The sequence below is a fragment of the Colobus angolensis genome, unplaced genomic scaffold (genome assembly GCF_000951035.1).
Source record: "Colobus angolensis palliatus isolate OR3802 unplaced genomic scaffold, Cang.pa_1.0 Scaffold2, whole genome shotgun sequence".
NCBI lineage: Eukaryota > Metazoa > Chordata > Mammalia > Primates > Cercopithecidae > Colobus > Colobus angolensis.
In genome coordinates this window covers 2,973,119-2,994,035 of record NW_012115154.1, presented here as the reverse complement: position 1 = coordinate 2,994,035, position 20,917 = coordinate 2,973,119, and the positions used below count along the sequence as shown (strand labels likewise).

General features: G+C 39.4%; 1 protein-coding gene across 6 annotated transcripts in view; it reads right to left on the bottom strand.

The window, feature by feature from the left end:
• The window catches only part of CALD1 (caldesmon 1), a 197,256-nt gene that overhangs the window by 48,535 nt on the left and 127,804 nt on the right, over window positions 1-20,917 (bottom strand). Inside the window, exon 1 of one of the 6 annotated variants that reach the window (XM_011941231.1) lies at window positions 3,985-4,225. The exons of the other annotated variants lie outside the window; for them this stretch is intronic. Within the exon in view, the coding sequence (XP_011796621.1) occupies window positions 3,985-4,070 (86 nt within the window). The 5' untranslated portion in view covers window positions 4,071-4,225. Of the gene's footprint in view, window positions 1-3,984; window positions 4,226-20,917 lie in introns of those variants that run through there. 6 annotated transcript variants of the gene reach the window in all.

Here is a 20,917-nt window from a genome sequence, read left to right as displayed (position 1 = left end):
AAAGATATTAAGATTGTTTATAAAGTTAAGAACAAAAAAAAGAACTAAAATAGTTTCATGGCATTTTCAATCATAACATGTCCAGTTGCTGGTTCAAGAACATATCAATTGACTTTATAGGTAAAATTGTGTCCATGCCAAATGACCTGATAGGGTTGGAAATTCTTCAACTCTGAGGCTCCCTACGTTAATTAACTTTGCCTTAGGCACGCAAAACAGTCTTTTCTTAGCTTTTCGGCTTCTCCCTCATGGTGACATTCCCATCCTACTAACACCACAGGTTTATTATCTTTTCTTCCAAAATTGAAAAAAAAATACCCTCAATTGTTCATTCTTTTGGATTTTAAAAGCAACACACACATACAATTTTTTTAAAACCAAACAATTCAAAATATATAAAGTAGAAATTAAAAGCCACTCCCTAGAATCATACCACCCAGAACTGAACATGATGAGTATGTGATATATTCTACCATTTTCCTGTGCATGCACAGACATTTTCTTTCTTAATAAAATAGGATTATGTCATACATATCATTTCATACACCATTTCTTTAATTTACCTTATTTATGACTATTTTTAACATATTAGCAATATATAATTTCAATAGCAACACAGTATTCCACTTAGGTATACACATACATAATGATTACATGGATCTACTACAGTCTAACCAATTTTCTACTGAGGCACAGTTGAGATTGTTTTCAACTGTATATCTTCTTAGAAATAATGCTGCTAAGGACGTTATTATAGACTCACTTTAATCACTTGTTCAATTATTTACTTAGGAAAACTTCTCAGAAGTTAGAATTTCTGAGTTTAATTTCTGAGTTTAAGAGTATGCTAGTTTTACAGGCTTTTGATGATCATTGACAAATTGTCAGTTTAACACCCGTAATGCATGAAAGCTAATTTCACCACAAAGCAGAATTTATTCAAAAAGACAACTACAGAGGATCCTTATTATATCAAATGATAGCACAGGGCCTGCTTCATGCCTCATGAAAGACAAAATGTTGACACTTCTGATTTTCCACACGCCAGATTTAAATGTCTTTGAAATGCTGCTGACTAGTAAAAAATCATACCTAACCAACCACTGGATTGTAATAAGAGCATAATAATCCATTTGTTCCTTCTGTGAAAATTCAGCAGATGCCAGTATTAACCTGTCTGCCATATGCTACAGAACAAAGCCACTGATGTTCCCAGATGATTCAGAAGCAGTGTGGGATTCTGAAGTTTATCTGAATCATCTGAGAATGACTGAATTATGTTGAATAGAGTTTAAATCAAATGCATTTTACTGTGGATCTATTTTTTTTTTAACTGGTAGTCCACAAATGATCTATAAAGTAATTCTCTATGAAATAAAATGTTTGTCTGACCAGAATCCATGAACTTCCCACCTATGCTGGTTGGAAGAAGGTTTATTGTGGAGTATTCTACTTTGTTACTTGGTAACTGCTTTTGCTCATCTTTTGGCACAAACACTTGGAGAAAGGTACAGTCGACCTTTCTGCAGCAAGGCCAGTTGACAGCAACATGGCTCACTGGATATTTGGGAGAAAGAGACATAATCTCGTGTGTGTGTGTGTGTGTGTGTGTGTGTGTGTTCACACACTGACAAGTAAATGCAAAGAATTGTAAAAGTCCATCATAATCACATGATGTTATTCGATTGTGTGAGTATGAAAAAGTAGAGAGAACTGGCTTTTCTTCCATTCCTGGAACCACTGCTTAAGGGCCCTGGTGTTAGAAGATAAGCAAAAAACATATGCAATGGGAAAGCTCTCTTCTAATGCTGTGGCTTTTACACCAAAGATATTTTAGGTCTTTAACACCAGGCCCTGCTGCCTCAGTGTACTTAAGTAACAAGATAACCATGTTATAGTTTGTGCCTTTTAGATAGAAAGTTCAAATAAATTAAAGTCTTGCAGACATGGCAAATGAGGAGATCACTGAGATGTTATTACATTTGGATGGGCCAGGGTCTAAATGTATGTCAGACGAGAGACAGAGGAACTTGCAGAAGCTTCCTTAGCAAGACACTGGAGCAAGGCACGAGTTATCCTCTTGCCCCAGTGTTCCCCCACCCCAGCTTCCCTATCAAATATTTCTCAAAACTTCTGCAACACTGGCAAAATTCTTATTATCATCTCAACTATAGTACAGATCGTCTTGTTTGATTTTTACTCTGTGTTCACCGTAGTTTAAAGAATGTTGCTCTTATTCCCTTCATTTTATCTTTTCTCCATTTTGGTGTCTTCTGGTTTGAGATTATAGGACATCATCCTTAAAGATTCAAGTAAAATCATGGCAATAGTATTCTATTAACAAAACAAGATCTCTTATCAGGAAGCCATGTTAAAAATTAAATCAGGGAAAAAATAATAGACATTTTTATGGGGAGGGTGCCGATTTTATTACATGTTTAGGAGCATTAAAGACTCAGAATGAAAAAGAACAGTTTAAGTCTATAGAGAGTACAAATATTTACTTATTTTATGTTGATAATCACACTACTCTGAGTAATTACCTAGATAACCAAATAGTTAATCAAGTTTGGATTTGCATATTGCAATGCTGTATTTTTTACATATGTGGGATATATAATATAGTTATTTTGCCATGTAAAAAAAATTTAATAATATGTTTGAGGACTTGTCAAAATCAGTTCAGTAGGGCATACCTTTATTTTCATCATTTATATAATGGGATACCACAGTTTAACCATTGTATAGAAAGACATTTTGGGTTCTTTCATTTTTTCCCCTATTGCACAATGCAAGTAATTCTTTAGGGTAGATATTGAGAAGTGAAATAGTATGTGTTCATTTAAACTTAAAATTTAAAAGATCACATCAAATTGTTCTGCACAGCAGTTTTTTGTTTGTTTGTTTTTCTTTTTTCTTTCTTTTTTTTTTTGAGACAGAATCTCACTGGAGTACAGTGGCTCAGTCTCAGCTCACTGCAACCTCTACCTCCCAGTTCAAGTGATTCTCATGTCTCAGCCTCCCGAGTAGGCGGGAATAGAGGCTCCTGCCACCATGCCCAATTAATTTTTGTATTTTTAGTAAAGAGAGGGTTTCACCATGTTAGCCAGACTGGTCTCAAACTCCTGACCTCAGGTGATCTACCTGCCTCGGCCTCCCAAAGTGCTGGGATTACAGGTGTGAGCCACCACCCGGCCACAGGAGGTGTTTTAATTTACATTCCCATGCTTTGTCATTTCAAATAGCCAAGCTGGGTCAACATACACTAAGATAGTCCACTGCTAACTGGTAAGATTAGAGAAAAGAGGTAATCTTCCATATCTTGTATTGCAATAATTTCTAACATTTTAAGAATGAGGATCCTTTTAAAATATTAAGAAAAATTTAAGATCTCATGACAATTGCTTATACTTTTGTTATCTATTGATAAAATGTTTTATAAAATATCTATAAATTCAATAGTGCATAAAAAGGAATCTGTATTTTATAAACCAGTGCATATATGAAAAACAGTCATACATGAGACAACTATGCACCAAGAAAATACTTGGTGTGGACATGAATTTGGGAATCTCTTTCAAAATCTTCACCGCTACAACCATTGCTGTACTGAAAGAGATTACAAGAGTGCCAGTGGATAGACTTTGAATTGTCACCTTCAACCTTTTTTGTGTTCTTCAATATTCCCTGTGCTTAATAAGCACACACACAAGTGCAGACACAGATGCAGGCCCACAGGTTAAGTGAGAAAAAGCCTCAGAGAAAACAAAAGGCTCCAAGTATTGCAGTGAAGCCCATTTATAAAAGACTTAAAGAGGACTCGATTCAGATCAAAGTTTCCAAGTCTGTTTTCCTTAATTGTTTCTGCCATATTCCTATATTTTGAAAAAGAACTCTGCACCCAAAATTCCAACAGATCAAATAAATTCACTCACAGAAGGAATGCTATTGAAGTTCACCATTTGTGAATTCATAGTAACTTACTGGCCAGTAGACAGTTGACTGGACCCTAAGATCAGCTCTAATCTTTCTGCATTCCACTGTCTCTGCACTTTCATATAAGGAGTCATTTGAGAGAAAGCGGTGTTGAGCGATGGAGATTTCAGGCCGGTAACTGAGATACTCAATCCAGGACACTATCCTGTCCCCCGCTTTCTGCAGTTATACACTCCCCATAAAGGCCACACCCCGAAGAAGAATGCCTGGGGCTCACAGCCTCAAAAAAGGATGACTTCTTAGTCAATTACTTTTATTTGATTCCCATCATTATTGGTTCTGCTAATGGCATTGTCTGAACCTGGGTCTTAATATGGGATCCAACTTAAAAAGTTAAAACCTCATGTAGGTTGGAAACATGCTTATCAACTAACTATTTGGAGGCAAAATGACTCACACATACTTTCATTATTCTTTTTCATATACCAAAACCCCCAGGGATTTTATTTCATAGCATGAAATGCAAGCACATTCTCCAAACATATCCAAGTAGCTCTATAAATTGCTCAAACATTCTTAGCACAATCTCAGACCATACTGTGATCAGGAGGGAAAATCCTGAGCTACTGAAATGAGTCATATTTGCCTTGCAGATTTACTGTATGTTTGAAAGTTAAAAGAAGTTTATAGAAACATTCCAGGCTCTTAAATATGATTTTGTTTATATGTGGTGTCTGCAAAATGTTGTGGTTTTGTTTAATTCACATAAAATCCAACTCCGAATTTTTTTTCTTGGATTCCTTAAAAGGCAGGCATTAAAAATTATGGAGGAAAAAAGAATCAGGAAAATAAAAATATTTTTCATATCAGAATACGTTTAGACACTGATTAGTAAGTAGTCCATAGTCAACTGGTCTGTTATTAATATAATAGAGAGTGAAGGAAAGCCCTCTTGGTTTAGAAGAAAAAAAAAATGTTCATAGAAATGTGCTGTATTATTTCATTGTGGGGTTCATTGCTGTATCAGTGTTATGCCTTTTCCTGGGGTGAGAGCATGCAAGGGGATATATTACTTGGAAGAAAGTTACTCAGGAAGCAAAGCATTTCCCACTTCATTTATTCCCCATTCTCCCACCCCATCTCCCCATACATAGACATAATTTGAGAGTCACGAAAGTTTGCATACCAACCATACTTGGGTTCTCAATAATAAAACACTGTGTACTTGGAAGCTTTAGTGTTCTTATGTATGTACTCACAAGTTGTCACCACCAGCCCAACATTTGCTTTATACAATGGTGACATCCCATAATTGGATGAGTTTCTATAATAACAGACCCTGACAGGGGAAACGTGCTGCAGAACAGAGTACACAGTGACATAAAATCCTCTTCTTGTGTCTACACATACCATAGCAGTCTGGTACTTAGCATCATTATGACTGGAACATCCTGTCCAACAAACAGATCAGGTCTGGTTGGTCCTGTATGGTTAGAAGGCACCCAGGGAGTACTGAGAGTTCTGATTCTGACTCTGAGTTATAAAAGGACAGTTCTTAGAATGGTCCTGCTCCAGGGCAGGCAGATCCCCAAGCTTACAGGCTCATTTCTGAATCTATGCACATATTCACAGGACATTTTAAAATGATGGATTCTGATTGTTTGGGTTTATCATTTCAAGCTAAAAAGATTTTTATCATGACTTATATTGTACCTACAAATGAATGTATAGTACATGACTACTTTGTTTTATTACTATTATTAATTTATTTATTTATTGAGACAAGGTCTCCTCTGTAACCCAGCTGGTGCGCACTGGTACAATCTTGGCTCACTGCAGTCTCGACCTCCTGGGGGTGATCTGACCACCTCAGCCTCCCAAGTAGCTGGGACTACAGGTGTGTGCCACCACATCTGGCTAATTTTTGTATTTTTTGCAGAGACAGGGTCTCCCCATGTTGCCCAGGCTGGTCTCAAACTCCTGAGCTCAAGCAATCTGCCTGCCTTGGCCTCCCAAAGTTCTGGGTTACAGGCGTGAGCCACCATGCCCAGCTGTGTACAAAACTACTTTAAAGAATAATCAGACACATAACCATGTGCCTACTACCCAATTTAAACAGCACCAGTTATTAGGGATCCTTATGTGCTCCTCTTCAATTGCATACCTATCTCTTTTTAAGTGCCTCCAAATAAGCACTAGCCTGAATTTTAGGATCTCTGAATTATTCTCTTGCTTTTCTTTGTAGTTTTACCAGCATGGTATGCATCCCTAAACAATGTATTTTTCAGTGTTGCCTTTAAAAAAACTATACATAACAATACTGCATGTATTCTGTGATTCTTTCATTCAACATTATGTTTTTGAGATTCATCTATGTTTATATGAATAGCTGTAGTTTATAACAACAGAGGAAGCACAAGCTTTTCCAAACATTTCTTGAGATTATAATTTGTGTGAGATAAATGTTTAATTTCTTTTTTAATTGGTGCCATATTCTTTTAAAATGTCCAGAAATTGTTTGTGATATTCAGTACAAATAAAATGAACAGAAACTGGATTTGTCTTTTATTGAGTTCCTCTTTTTCTCACATTTATTTTTAAAACAAATAATGCATCTGCCAACCCCAGTAAATACGAATTTTGGAAGGATAATTCCTTGACAGTTTCCTAAGATAAACTAAAATCTATTCATCTTGACACAAACGGGGACAGAATTTGCACCACCCCATCTACCCCAACCTATTAAATCAATAAGCTTGCTCAGATACAAACATTCACTTTTTAATTTATAAATGTTTACAAAGAATATGTAAGGAAAGACAGGGTTGATGGTGGAGAAGATATCTATTGCTCCTGACTTAGTTACTTGAATTAGACTTTAGGGGAAATGAATGAAAAGGGGTTATGAATGCTTAAGTGGCCAGGAAGATGATTAAAATAAAATAACCAAGCTCCTTCCTCTCTTTCCATCATTATTTAAGATTCAACTGGTATAAATGTGACTAAAAAAGATAAGCCCAGTTATTACCTGGGTTTTCATGAACTTTACCTTTTCTTCATCCCCAACCTAGAATTCTTTGTTTATAAGAGTCTTAAATAATGAGTAAGAATTTTAAATAGGCCTGATGTGGTGGCTTATACCTGTAATCCCAGCACTTTGGGAGGCCAAGGCAGGTGGATCACCTGAGGTCAGGAGTTTGAGACCAGCCTGGCCAACATAGTGAAACCCTGTCTCTACTAAAAATACAAAAGAAAAATTAGCTGGGCATGGTGGCGTGTGCCTGTAATCCCAGCTACACAAGACGCTGTGGCAGGAGAATCTCTTGAACCTAGGAAGTGAAGGTTGTAGTAAGCTGAGACCACGCCATTGAACTCCAGTCTGGGCAACAAGAACAAAACTCCATCTCAAAAAAAAAAAAAAAGAAGAAGAATTTTAAATAAATATGATCCTCAATGAACTTAGGCTTTTAAAAAATGTTGTCAATCAAAAGTAAAATCTGAGTTGGAGCTGTTCTTTGACTGCTATTATCTAGTAAAGGACAATCTTGCTTTAATGTGCATAGTAGATGTGAATAATAAACCTTGGGCTTAGTCGTTTAAAGAAAATAAAACATTAGGAAACACTTCAGACCCAGGTGTCGATGGCTGGCAGCACTATATTTTTCTAGCTCTTTCTCTTGCCTAGAGGTCTAGATCTGGATATGCAACTGAATCACACCTGCTCCATTTCTACTGGCTGAGTTGGATGCAATGACATCTGACCACAGGTATATAAACAAGCACGTTATTTTCATATCCGAAGACAATCTCCTAGAAAGAGGAATTTCCATTGTCTTCTTCAAATGTAAAAAATATGAACTCCTTTTAGATGAGTCTTATATTTAGAGTGATCTAGAAGTTCAAGTCTCACCCCCAAATCTGAAATGTTCATGTGATGCAATACTAAAGTCCATAATCTCACGTGGTTGAGCTTCAAATTATGGTACCACTATCACATCGGTAGACATCTGACAAAAGACATAAAGCGATTGGAAAATGAAAGCAAGATGTCCTTAAATGGAGATTATAAGCCTGTGAGTAATTAAAGGAGATCTCTGCAAGGGAAAGTGGTATTGCAGACATGCCAATGGAAACGGTAAACGGCATGTGGATGCTGCTAAATCAAGTCACATTTCTTGTGTCAGCTGAGTGAATTCTCAACATCCTCTCTGGACAGGCTCTGCTTAATGTGGGGAAATTTATGGGTAATGGATTTTCATAACAGGCCTTTTACGATCTTTCCCTCCCCCAAAAGTGCCCTCTGGAGCTTTTTTGCTTCCACTCTCATTTTTCTTAATTGGAAAAAGATTTACTATTCATTTCCTCCTTCCCAGGGCTCCTTTCCACTCGAGTGGCATTGCCTCCCATCTTGTTCCTCCCTGTTGTACCCCTCATCTCTTCTTCAGACAGGAAACTGTAATATATGATAGATTTGACACTGGGGCATTGTTGCTAGCTCTGCTAGTGAAGAAGTCACTGCCATTCTAATAAGAATGGAGTGAACCCTACCTGCCTGACTCCAGAGGTCCTGCACATAGCTATCTAACATCCAGTTGGTTCATACCCCCACTCCAGGTGCTAGCATTGGAGAGCTTTGTGTACAAGCGGCAGAAAGTAGAAAGACAAACCTTGAGTGGAGACAGGAAATGGGAAATGAAGGACCAAATCATGGATGCTTTGCCCACTAGAGAGAATATTCATTCTTGCAGGGGACTTGGCAGCCAACCACTGCTCACGGGTCCCATCTCCCTACTGTTGAGAAAGGAAGTCAAGGAGTCTGCTCTGCTCTTGATAGATCATCTTCCTAAATCAGTGGAAACCATGCTTAACACAGGGCCTGCTCAACGTGGAGGGAGAAAAGCAAACACCCATTTGTTGTGATTTGGTAAAAAGCCAGCCTGACCAAACCAAACCAAGTAGAATCTTCTATGATTACAGATTCCCTTTAGGTTAATAGAAGACCCCTATAAAAATGTGAATGTTTCAACAGATAGAATAGTATTAAATAACTAAGCACCTACATTTGTGTGTGCAAATTGAGTTAGAATCACCAACAGTTTAAGACTCAGGGAACAAGGACTCTGAGAGAGGAAGCATGAGCATTAGAGACATTCGACAGCACTTAAATGACTTGAGGGTTCCTGTCTGTCCTGGAACAGATTTCTATCCCAACGAGGCAACTCCATCCTAATCCATTGGTTAGATTAGATTACAAACCAATAAGGCTGATGCTGTCTTCTGACTAGATCACCAATGTAATCACGAATTCCTTAAACTTGTTACCTAATACGGGAGGAACTGCTTCAGTGGTGGAGATCACTGACTTGACTTAAAAAAAAAAAAAAGTCCATTAATTCTGATTTACAAAGTTACAGCACTGGCACTGACTTATGGGCTGCTATTCTTGTATACATTCCTCTCCCTGACCGATCCACGTGGAATCTAGACTTGGAGGCAAGGACAGTTCAATTCGATTCAGAACTGTCATCAGAGTGGTGGGCTCTGGGCAGCAAGGGGGCTGCATGGAGGCCTAGGTTGTGAGGAGGCGGCATGGGGGCCTAGGTTCCGAGGAGGAGGTGGCGAACCATTGTTCAGAACCATCTGCCAGATACCAAGGTGGAGTGTGAACTTGCAGTTGTGGGATGCTAGTAGGTAATACTTGCTGCTATAACCTGGAAACAGACACAGGTGGCTGGAATTAGCACATCCATTCAATAGACATTTATCGAACATTTACTCCATTCAAGCCACTGAGGGCAGAAGCCAAGATGAATTCAACCCCTGAGAGGAGTTCATAATCTGTAGGGATGTTAAGACCTGTTAAGAATGTGATAATAGGTACAATGTGGTAAATATTAGAGGAGACTTATAGATAAAGTGATTTAAAGTTTAGAGGAGGAAGAAGGCAATTCCAGCTAAGGGAACAGAAGAGGCTTCATAAAGAAAGTGGTATTCAAGCTGGCTCTTTTCGGATGGCTAGGATTGGGAGCTGGGGGGATGACAGAGGACCTTTCCACATACAGAAAGCTCAAATAGCAAGGTTGCAGAATCGGGAAATATGGTTATGGAAAAGCACACTATTCCATCTGGCTAGGGCTTGGAAGGCATGAAGGCCATTAGTGAGGTGCCAGTCATACTTGGCGCATACAGAAAGATGGCTCCGAAGAACTGAGAAGAGCAGACCAATCATTTAACAAAGTATAAGCTCCTTCCAAAGGCTGTGGCCCTGTGGAAGGGAGCCCCGGAAGGGCAGCACACATTTTCTAGTTTCAATCTCTACTCCAGGTGTTTCATCTCACTCTGCAGCTTTCCCCAAGAAATAAAAGAAATTAGGGCCAGCTACCCCATATCAAGGACCCCATCCATCTTAGCTGCAAGAGGAGACTTCAGTTCAGCAAGTCCCACAGTCATTCAGAACAGTAGCACCATGGAGGACTCCTCAAGAGCTGTAAGCTGTGGCTTTCCATTTTTCAGAATGGAATTTCTGTCCTTTTTGATTCTTGTCACCTTTTCCACTCTCTTGAACTCACCTTGCCCACCTTGTATTACATTGGATTTTCACTTATTCTGCTTCTATTCAGAGCCCAGCTGAAATCGTGGCAAGGTAGTGAGCATCTAAGATGATAGATTAATGAAACTAGAAGGAATTTTGAGGTTATTTCGAATTCAAGCTTTATATTTTATACTTGGCAACCTGGGATCTAAGAGGAGAAGTGACTCGTACAAGTAATTACAAAATCAGGATTGACCCAGGTCTTCAAGTTCCTATACCTGTTTTCTTTCTACAATAGGAAGCTTTCTTAGGGTGCCCTAGAGATTAACAAAGAGCTTCAGTCATCTGAGCCAGGGACTGGCAAACTATGACCTGCAGGCCAAAGCCAGCTCACTCTGTTTTTGCAAATAAAGTTTTATAGGAATACAACCACACCTCTATCATCTATGGCTGTTTTGCACTTCAGTGCCAGAGCTCAGTTATTATGACAGAAGCTGTATGGCTCATAAATTTGAAAATATATACTATCTGACTGTTTACAAAAAAGTTTGGTGATCCATGATCTAAGCCAATGGTTTCTAAATGTCTTTTCATACTATACTACAATCAATTTTAAAAACGAAGCATACGCCACTAACACTGATATATACATTTATGTGTACATATATGTATACGTATACATACATATACATGCATGTATACATATACATTATACGTATATGTATAGTCATTTATAAATTACATGTAGTGTTATTTAAATGTAGACATTACAAAACACAACAGAAACTTAAAAGGATAGAATGACAATAAAACAAAGATATATTTAAAGTAATGTTAAATTTAATTTATTAATGTTCATAAAACTAATTATTTTTGAAAAATCTTGGCTCAACGCATTGTAATAGATAATGTGGAGGTCTGATTCTAAGTTCAGTTTATTTTGGCATTTAGTTTTAAATGACAGTCATAGCTTATTTATTTGTTTATTTATTTTTGGGACGAAGTTTCGCTCTTGTTGCCCAGGCTGGAGTGCAATGGCATGATCTTGGCTTATTGCAACATCCACCTCCTGGGTTCAAGCAATTCTGCTGCCTCAGCCTCCCACGTAGCTGGGATTACCCATGCGCCACCACGCCCGGCTAATTTTGTGCTTTTTTAGTAGAGACGGGGTTTCTGCATGTTGGTCAGGCTGGTCTCGAACTCCCGACCTCAGGTAATCTGCCCGCCTTGGCCTCCTAAAGTGCTGGGATTACAGGTGTGAGCCACCACGCTTAGCCCCACTTAATTTTTTTAATTCCAAAGATATACAAAGAAACACATTGTTGGCTTGACTGGTGGAAGCACAGTACTAATATATTAAATCTGCCCCACTAACCATGCACAATTTTTTGATGCAATTTGCCTAGAAAATTGTATCAAAAATTGTCTGTCCTGATGTCAATCAGTTGTTCCAGTTCAAAGTAATCCCAAGTTGTTTCAACTTTACGTTTTAAATAAACAGTTTCAAAATCTACTGAAATTCTTCACTGGGGAGATTTTTAAATACATTAGAAAATGTTTCCAAGGTGGATTGTGAAGATATGATAGTCTTGATAGGTTACATGTTTCCATCTTTTCCACCAACAAAATAACAAAAAAATGGTGCCACTTTCCAAAAGATATATCCACTCATGAGTTTCTTCTGAAAAGCAGTGAGATTGCCCCTCTCTGCTGGAAACTCACCTTTGCTGAAAGGAACACGTAAAGTGTGAGGCTAAGGACGCACCGGTCTGCGTTCACAAGCATAAGGGTCCGCTCCGTGTGTTAAGTGTCAGCGTTGTCTTGGGTTTGCATTATTAGTGTTACCTCTGCTTGCAGCTTCTGCAGAAATCCTTCTCAGTACAGGTCTATTTCATGATGTTTAAACTAGATAAGGTTTACCACTGGTAAATCCATTTATCCAGTCAGTTACAAGTAAACTGCCTTGAGTCACAGAATGCTGAAAAGACAGGGCCAAGCAAAGGCCCCACTGTTCTCCCCTCTGGGGGTGCAGGCGACTCATGTTCCATTTTTCCAAGGGCGCTATTTTTGTGTGATGCTCTCAGGACCAGTCACATGGGGTCAGAAATTGAGGGAAGGTGCTGGTGCCAGGAAGCATGAAGAATATCAGCAAAGTTTTCTTTTTGTTTCTTTTAACTTCATTTTATATACTCTTGCCCTCTTTGATTATGCTTTTCCTTAAGTGGTTCTTTCCTCCTCTCCATTTTTACCATGACCCCACTTATCTGTCCCTCAATGTCAGCTCAAATGCTACACTCTTCCGTCATGGAAGTCAACGAGAAGGAGCTCTTTAACGCCTCCGAAATCTCTGTGGTTGTTCCAGTTATTTATCACATATTGCTCTATTGCTGTTACTTGTGTATTATCTCCCATATTATGGCATCTGTTTCTTGAAAGCAAGAATCATGTTTTATACATTTTTAGCACCCTTCTCGAAGTGCCTTGCATAAAGCAGGTATTTAATAAGTATTTTTAGTAACTGCAGTCAAGAAAGGCATATGGCATTAAAACACAAAGCAATAGCAATCATGAGGCTAACCTATACCTGAATAAGAGGTGAACTGCCTAAGCTCATGGGGATTCATCTAAATCAGAACATGGAAAGGTCAAATACTCCAAGACTTAAAAATTTTAGTGTCAAATACAGAACAACAGTGCTTCCTTAAAAGGCAGATCAATGAAATGTGACTCCAATCCATGTGTAGAGAAAGGCTGACAATTCTATGCTAGGCTCATGAGTATTTACTGCAAAAATGGTGTTTAAAGTTATTAAAGCTTTATCTTCTCTCAGTAACAGAAGCGGGAGAAGGTCATCCAAAGCGTGTGCACACACAGAGCACACATACACTCTATTGGAAGTTTCGTGAGTGGCTTTAAAAGCAGACACTTCATACTGGCTCATGGATATGAACCTGGAATACCTGGCTATGCCTGCTGCCATGTTGTTATGGGCTGTAGAGCTCATTCTCTGACCATCAGTTCCAGAAGGTAAAGGTGATCATCTGATCATTCACCAAAAAAAGAAAAAAAAAAAAGAAAGAAAAAAAGAAAAGAAATGACCTCTCAGGTTTCAGTTTCATCATCATGACAAAACCATAGCAAACCAACCGAGGAGTGATGGTGGCAGCCTACTAAAAGCTAGGCTTGGAGACAGAAGAAATTTTAGAAAAAAAATACAGGAGATAGAACCCCCAACACTTTGCGCTTCTTTCAATTTCTTCCTGCCAGTAGTTGGAAGCAATTACCAGCCACAGACTTTCTTGCCAGTGTTTGCTTAGGTAGGTTCTTGGTGCATTTTGCTCACTGGACCAGAATGCAAATGTTTTAATGCATTTCTTTGCTTCTCATTCCCATGCTACTTTCTCTGGAGATGGCATTATGTTGCAACTATATACAGAAAATCCCCTTGAGTTCAGAGCTGGAAAATGGATATTTTACTTATTAAGAAGACCAAATGATTATGGACAGGAAAAGTATTTGACTTTTGAACCTAGTCAATGATCAGGTGCTAAAGTCAAACGGAGTCAACCGGTATTCCAATGAGACTGTGGACTTTTGCCTGCTTCAAGAGCGTGTGTGTGTGTGCGTGTGTGTGTGTGTGTGTGTGTAGTGTGTGCATGTGCCATCAGCCTTTTTTATTGTCATGTGATTGGCCTTGGCTTGGCTCATGAATAGAGCTGTTCTATATTTTCCTGCAACTCTAGCACATGCCTTCTTACCTCCATAATTCCTCCTGCACCATCTTCCCTTGCAAATTTCTTATATTCTTTCTCTTTTCACTATCAAGCCTAGTGTTAGTTTTGGCCTTTTGCAATGTCTGTGGAAAGCAAAAAGAACTCAGTACAACTAGGTAAACTGAGCATGTTTGATTTAGCAGTCCTTTGGAAATATTTTCATGTGCTGTAGCCAAAATTCGTTCTGAAATTCAATGGATAAGTCATTAATAGCCCAAAATAGTTAATTCCACTCTATCATGAGCTGTCTTGTCAGTTTACATTCAATTTCAGAGTTAGGTTTATCAGTTAGTTTAACCTACTTGGTAGTTGACCTAAAATCATCTTGGGATGGATCTCTACGGGGCTAGTCATTTTTAGTTCCAGACATCTTAATCACTTGCCCAGTTGATCAAAATATCAAAAGAACAGTTCAGTTCCATTATTAAATATATCGGAACACTATGTTGACTATATTTAATATTTTTGTTGCAGGTATTAGTAGCTCTAACTCCAAAATGACATTGTGTTATGAGCTTGTGCTCTTTAAGCTGTCCTTTGAGACAAATTGTCCAATGTCCCTTTGGGCTCTCAGTCTTACTTGATCCCACAAAGAGCTTGGACACTGTTGACCACATCATCCTTTTTGAGATTCTCTGTTTTTAAATTTATTTTGTAGTTTATTTTGTACCTTTTATTGGGTTTCTTCCTCAACTCCTTTCTTCTCTTATCCAACATATGCTCCCTGGATAATGTCATCTATGTTTATAACTTGTCTGTAAATTTTAAGGTGAGGATTCTCTAATTTATATTCCCAACTCAGTCTGCACTCCTGAATTTCCTTTTTTTTTTTGAGACTGAGTTTTGCTCTTGTTGCCCAGGCTGGAGTGCAATGGCACGATCGTGGCTCACTGCAACCTCCACCTCTCCAGTTCAAGCAATTCTCCTGCCTCAGCCTCCCAAGTAGGTGAGATTACAGGTGCCTGCCACCACACCTAGCTAATTTTTTTACTTTTAGTAGAGACAGGGTTTCACTGTGTTGGCCGGGCTGGTCTCGAACTCCTAACCTCAGGTGATCCATCTGCCTCAGCCTCCCAAAGTGCTAGGATTACAGGTGTGAGCCACCACGCCCGGCCTTTGCATTCCTGAATTTCTAAATGAGCTTTCTTCCTTGGTAATGAAATATCCAGTAAGGAAGCTGAGAGTTATGAGTAATTCTAGACACCTGATTAATCCACAATTCTTTAAAAATTCCAAACTTCTCTCCACGGCTGGTACTGCACTTCCATATCCTCTTACTTTTGAAAATTGATAATCTGAAAAAATGTTTTACATTTCTTGATCATATCATCCTATCCTTGCTACTGCAATTTCACAATTCCAGGATGTGAAGTTGGCTTAATATTATAAGAAAAAGTAAAATAAGAGGTATGTATTAAGTAAAGTAAATATTAAGGGATGAATAACTTGCAGGGACACAGAGAAAATATTAAAAATCTCACCTCATTACTTATGACTTTGAAATGGATACCGTTTTCAATTACTTGGTAGAGTACTTCACTCCTTATATGTATGGAAAATAAAGTTTAAACAATATCCATGTGTCTGGAAGTTGATTTTGGTTGAAAACACAATTCTCTACTGTGGAGTTTTAAACAACCGAACTGAATCTACCGACTTGAGAGGAAACCTGTCTAACTTGTTTCATATATATATATACACACACACACACACATATATATATCTAACTTGTTCCATATATGTGTATATATATATATAGTATTTTCTTGAGAGGTTTCAAAATGTCAAGAAGAAAAACTGCCTGGCCCTTTAGGGGGCCTGATGATCCAATAGAGGATGCATTCAGAGCAGTGGTTGCTTCTCAAGGTCCTCAACCTTAGCTGCACATTAGAATCACCTGGGGGAATGCCTAAGCATCCTGATGCCCAGGCCATGCCTCAAACCAATTAAACCAGAATCCTGCTCGAGGTCTTATCCAGGCATTAGAACTTTTTAACGCTCCCCAAATGATTCCAGTGTGCAGCTCATGTGAGAAACACTGATGCATAATGAGTGACTGAAGAACACTGTGGACCAGATGCAGTTAAGTTAAAAGGCAGTGTCGAGTCATTCAGAAAATAGAGCAGAGAGAGGAGTCACTGGCAGGCATTTAGTGATCAGACAGGAAGTAGATGAGCAACGCATCACTATGATCCTAAATGCCAGGCTCTTTTTGTTTATTATTTTAAAACTGGAGAATATAAATATTTATAAGCAAAAGGTGTTACTTAATATTGTTGCAAAGATAAATGTTTAAAACTTATTAAACATTTGTTAAATATACCCAATGATATATCCCTTGTTCTCTCCATGATGAAATTTGATCAAGTCCAATATCACCTTCATCACCTGGTGACCGAGAGGATTTTAACCTATAACCTCAACCTCTTTTAATGAAAACATCATACAACCCCAAATTCCTGTCTTTTTTCAACAGAGATAAACTGTGCCAGCATGATATTCCCAAGGCTCAGCTAGACATCTGTGAAAAGAACAATTCTTAGCAGTCTGTTCTACAGAATTCAAACTGAAAAAAGAGAAAAAACCTAGGTCTGGAGCCAGCCAAACCAATGAGATACCTGCCAAACCACACCTTATCCTCTTCAATCAGCAAAAATACCATCCACCGCCTGACTCCCCTTCCCTCACCAATAGGCGCTTGTTCATTCCCTTATTAGGACACTGGCAGCGGCCAGAGGGATTGCTCGTGTCTGAGGGCCCACGAGTGGCTCCCACAACATGTGTAGTTCATCAAAAATGAAAAGGCGGGGGGACTGGAAAAATGAAATCCTCACTGCAGGGAGGAGAATCCATTTGGGGTAGGCCACAATTATGGTTTGGAAAACAATTTTTTTTTTTTTAAAGTCCAAACCAAAAAAACACAATCCTAATATTTTTTGTCAATGCATTTTTAGGAAGAATATGTTTGAAACTTAGAAATGCCATCAAGGAAATTTTACTTGCATGCTCCCAGGGAGTTGAATATATAATCGGGAAGCACCTAGTCTTACTTTTAAGAAGGGTTGGGCTTGGCTGGTCTGTTCCAGTTCTAGGACCTGGGACAGACACCTGAATGTAGAGTTGTAATGTGCTTTTTTTTTTTTCTTTCTAGCCTGAAGCAAAATAAAAGCTCTGTCCTCCCTTCTGTCTTTCTGCTTCTCCTCTGTTTACAGGGCTACTTTCTCTACTATGCTCTGATCTTAGTTCTTACCACCTTCTTCCTCTTCTCACAAGGTACCAACCAACAGTTAAACCAGGTTTTTTTTTTTTTTTCAATGATATTAGTGCAGCTTCCAAGTCACAATGAGACATCTCCCTGTTATGATCTGTGTCAGCAAGGCCGTCTTGCTAATCTTATCCTGTTTCATGGTAAGCTGTTTTCAGAGCCAACTCATGAACTCAGGTCCATCCAAGCAAAAACAGATGGCAACTTTTTACAAAACACTTTCATCATGTATATGCGATCTAACTGGATCTTCATAGTTATAGTATCTGTGAGACGGGCACTATTATTTCTATTTCATAGTTGAGGAAATTGGCTCAGAGGAGTTAGGTGACTTGTATTCAGAACAAGGACACCACTACAATTGTGGGCTTTTCTGACTGGTGGTGTTCTCTTCTTTCTCCAAGATGTCACAGTTCCACTCAAATAAGGAGCTCTGAAGCCTACTAGAGAGAATTTAAGTCCTCAACTTCCCCTGGGGACCCCTAACCAAAGGGTATCAGGGCCGCTAGGAGACTGTAGGAGGCCCCAGGAATCACCTCACCCTTCTGGGGTTATGCTGCTAGTGAGGAATACCTAACCTGCTCAATTTTACTCCTTGTTGAAGTTCTAGGTTTATCATTTGTAAGGCTAAAAAACTAAAAATCATAGCCACTGTCTATTTAAAAATGAACACTAACGTTGATAATTTTAAATAAAGAAGAATGTACACGTCCAGCCAATCTTACTTGGAATAAGTGAGTCAAACAAATTATTTTACAGGCTAGTGAAGCTTACTTAACAGTGATAACTTGCATTTGTGCAGGACTTACAAGGTGCCAGGCAGATACATCTCATCTCATCCTTAGAACAACACTGAATAGACATGATTGCTCTATTTTACAATCTAGATGAGCAAACCTGGCACAGAGAAGTCAAATCACTTGCCCAGGATTACACACACAGCATTTTAGCCATCACCCGGCCAACCCCAAAGTCAGGGCTCTTTACACGACAGCAAAGCCCATTCATTTCTTTCCAGGTCTCAGTTCTCTGGCTTTGACAGGGCAGGGGTTAGAACTTAAGATATAGAGAAGTCCGGCCAGGCGCAGTGGCTCACGCCTGTAATCCCAGCGCTTTGGGAGGCGGAGGTGGGTGGATTGCCTGAGGTCAGGAGTTCGAGACCAGCCTGGCCAATGTGGTGAAACCCTGTCTCTACTATAAAGACAAAATTTAGCCAGGCATGGTGGTGGGTGCCTGAATCCCAGCTACTTGGGAGGTTGAGGCAGGATAATTGCTTGAACCGAGGTTGCAGTGAGCCAAGATCGCGTCACTGCACTCCAGACTGGGTGACAAGAGCAAAACTCTGTCTCAAAAAAAAAAAAAAGATATAGAGAGGTCCAAAATTATGCCAAGTTTCTTTTCCTTGAATTGGCATACAAAGTTATGTGAGATTAATAACAATGGAGTTAGATAATTGTCTGGTTTTATAGAAGTCCATGTCTCCTGCTGGGGAAAGAGGTACGCTCATGACCTCTTTTTAAGGCCTATAAAGCAGTACTTAGACCCCTGGGCTAGTTATTTAACGGAAAGAGTTATAGAACTCAAAGTCTCTTGCTAGATCCTTCCTCTCCAGCCCTCCTGCCCTGCTCCTCCAGGAGGAGAAGTTTGCTCATCAAGCAGGATCTGATGTAATAACATAGCTGCTGCCAGATTCACCCACTCAAAGACTAGCGGTTAGAGCTCTGAAAACACTGGGAATAACTTTCATTAAATGTTAAGCTGGAGAGACCAGGGGAGCCACCAGGAGCGAGCCTGGAGCCAAAAACCAGGCACCAGTCTTACACACGCCCAAGCAGAGAGGAGGTGGGCAACTGAGTGAACCCCTCTGGCCTAATTTTCCTCATCTGCAAATGGAGGTAACCCATTTGCTAACCACGGAAGTCACAGTGGAGTTGTAAGGATTGAATGAACTAATAGTTGCACAGTACTTAGCACAGTAGCTTGGCATATAGTTAGTACTATATGAATGTTCACCATTTTTATAATTTTATCATCATCATCCCGATGGTCTTGCAGAGCATGTTATTGTTTCCAAACAAGAAGTGGGGAATTGGGCAGAAAAGATTTTTCTAACTTAAGGATCTTCAATGCCTTTTCATTGATGATAGTAACACCACAGAAGGCTGAGAAATGCAGAATAAATGTAGGGGAAAATTCTTATCTCCTCTTTGTGACCCCTTGTTCCTCCCTGTTGATTACTTTTTCTTTCTTTTTTGAGGGGTGTACAAGGAGAACTGTGGCTAAAAATGTCCAATAAATGGAATGCCTTTCATCTCTTGTTTTCTCTATCACTTTCTTAATCCATGTCATTTCTCATTAAAATGTACTTGGAAATTTATCATCAGAGAGCTTTATCTTCCCATGTCAAAAAAGGCATGTGTCCTAGTGGAAGAGGATAATCCCCTTTTCTGTTCTTCTTTGGGGCTGATTTAATACCCAGACTTCATGGAGAATTGATGGATCAGAGCTCGATGCAGGGAGATTAGTTAGCTTTCTAAGAAGCAAATACTTCCTGATCACAAAGCAGCAAAAGCTGCCTAGACCCAATGGTTTTAGACAGGTATTTACCTGTGAGGGAAGGACCCAGCTGTCCTCCCTGCCCCAACAAACTTCAGCCAGCTGCCATTTTATTTATTAATTTTTATTTTAAGACACCATCTCACTGTGTCACCCAGGCCAGACTGCAGTGGCGAGAACACCGACCTCCCAGCTTAAGCAATCCTCCCACCTCAGCCTCTCAACAGCTGGGACTGCAGGTGTATGCCACCATGCCCAGCTAATTTTTTTAGTTTACGTAGAGACGAGATTTCACCATGTTGCCCAGGCTAGCCTCAAACTCCTGGGCTCAAGCAATCCTCCCACCTCGACCTTTCAAAGTATTGGGATTACAGGTGTGAGCCACCACGCATGGGCAGCTGGCATTTTAAATGTACTCAATAATTATCCCACTTATTGCATTTATTTATTTATTTAGAGATGGTGTCTCACTCTGTAGCTCAACTGGAGTGTGACGGCATGATCTTGGCTCACTGCAACCTCTGCCTCCTGGGTTCAAATGATTCTCCTGCCTCAGCCTCCCGAGTAGCTGGGATTACGGGCACACACCACCACGCCTGGCTAATTTTTGTATTTTTAGTAGAGACAGAGTTTCGCCATGTTGACCAGGCTGTTCTCAAACTCCTGACCTCAGGTGATCCGCCTGCCTCAGCCTCCCAAAGTGCTAGGATTACAGACGTGAGCCACCACACCTGGCCTATCCCACTTATTGCTTGTGAATTAAACTATGAAACCACATATTAAAATTTTAAAATCTTTCAGGATTTGTCATGCGTTCAGTTGTGTCCTCCAAAAAATGATATGTGGACGACCTAA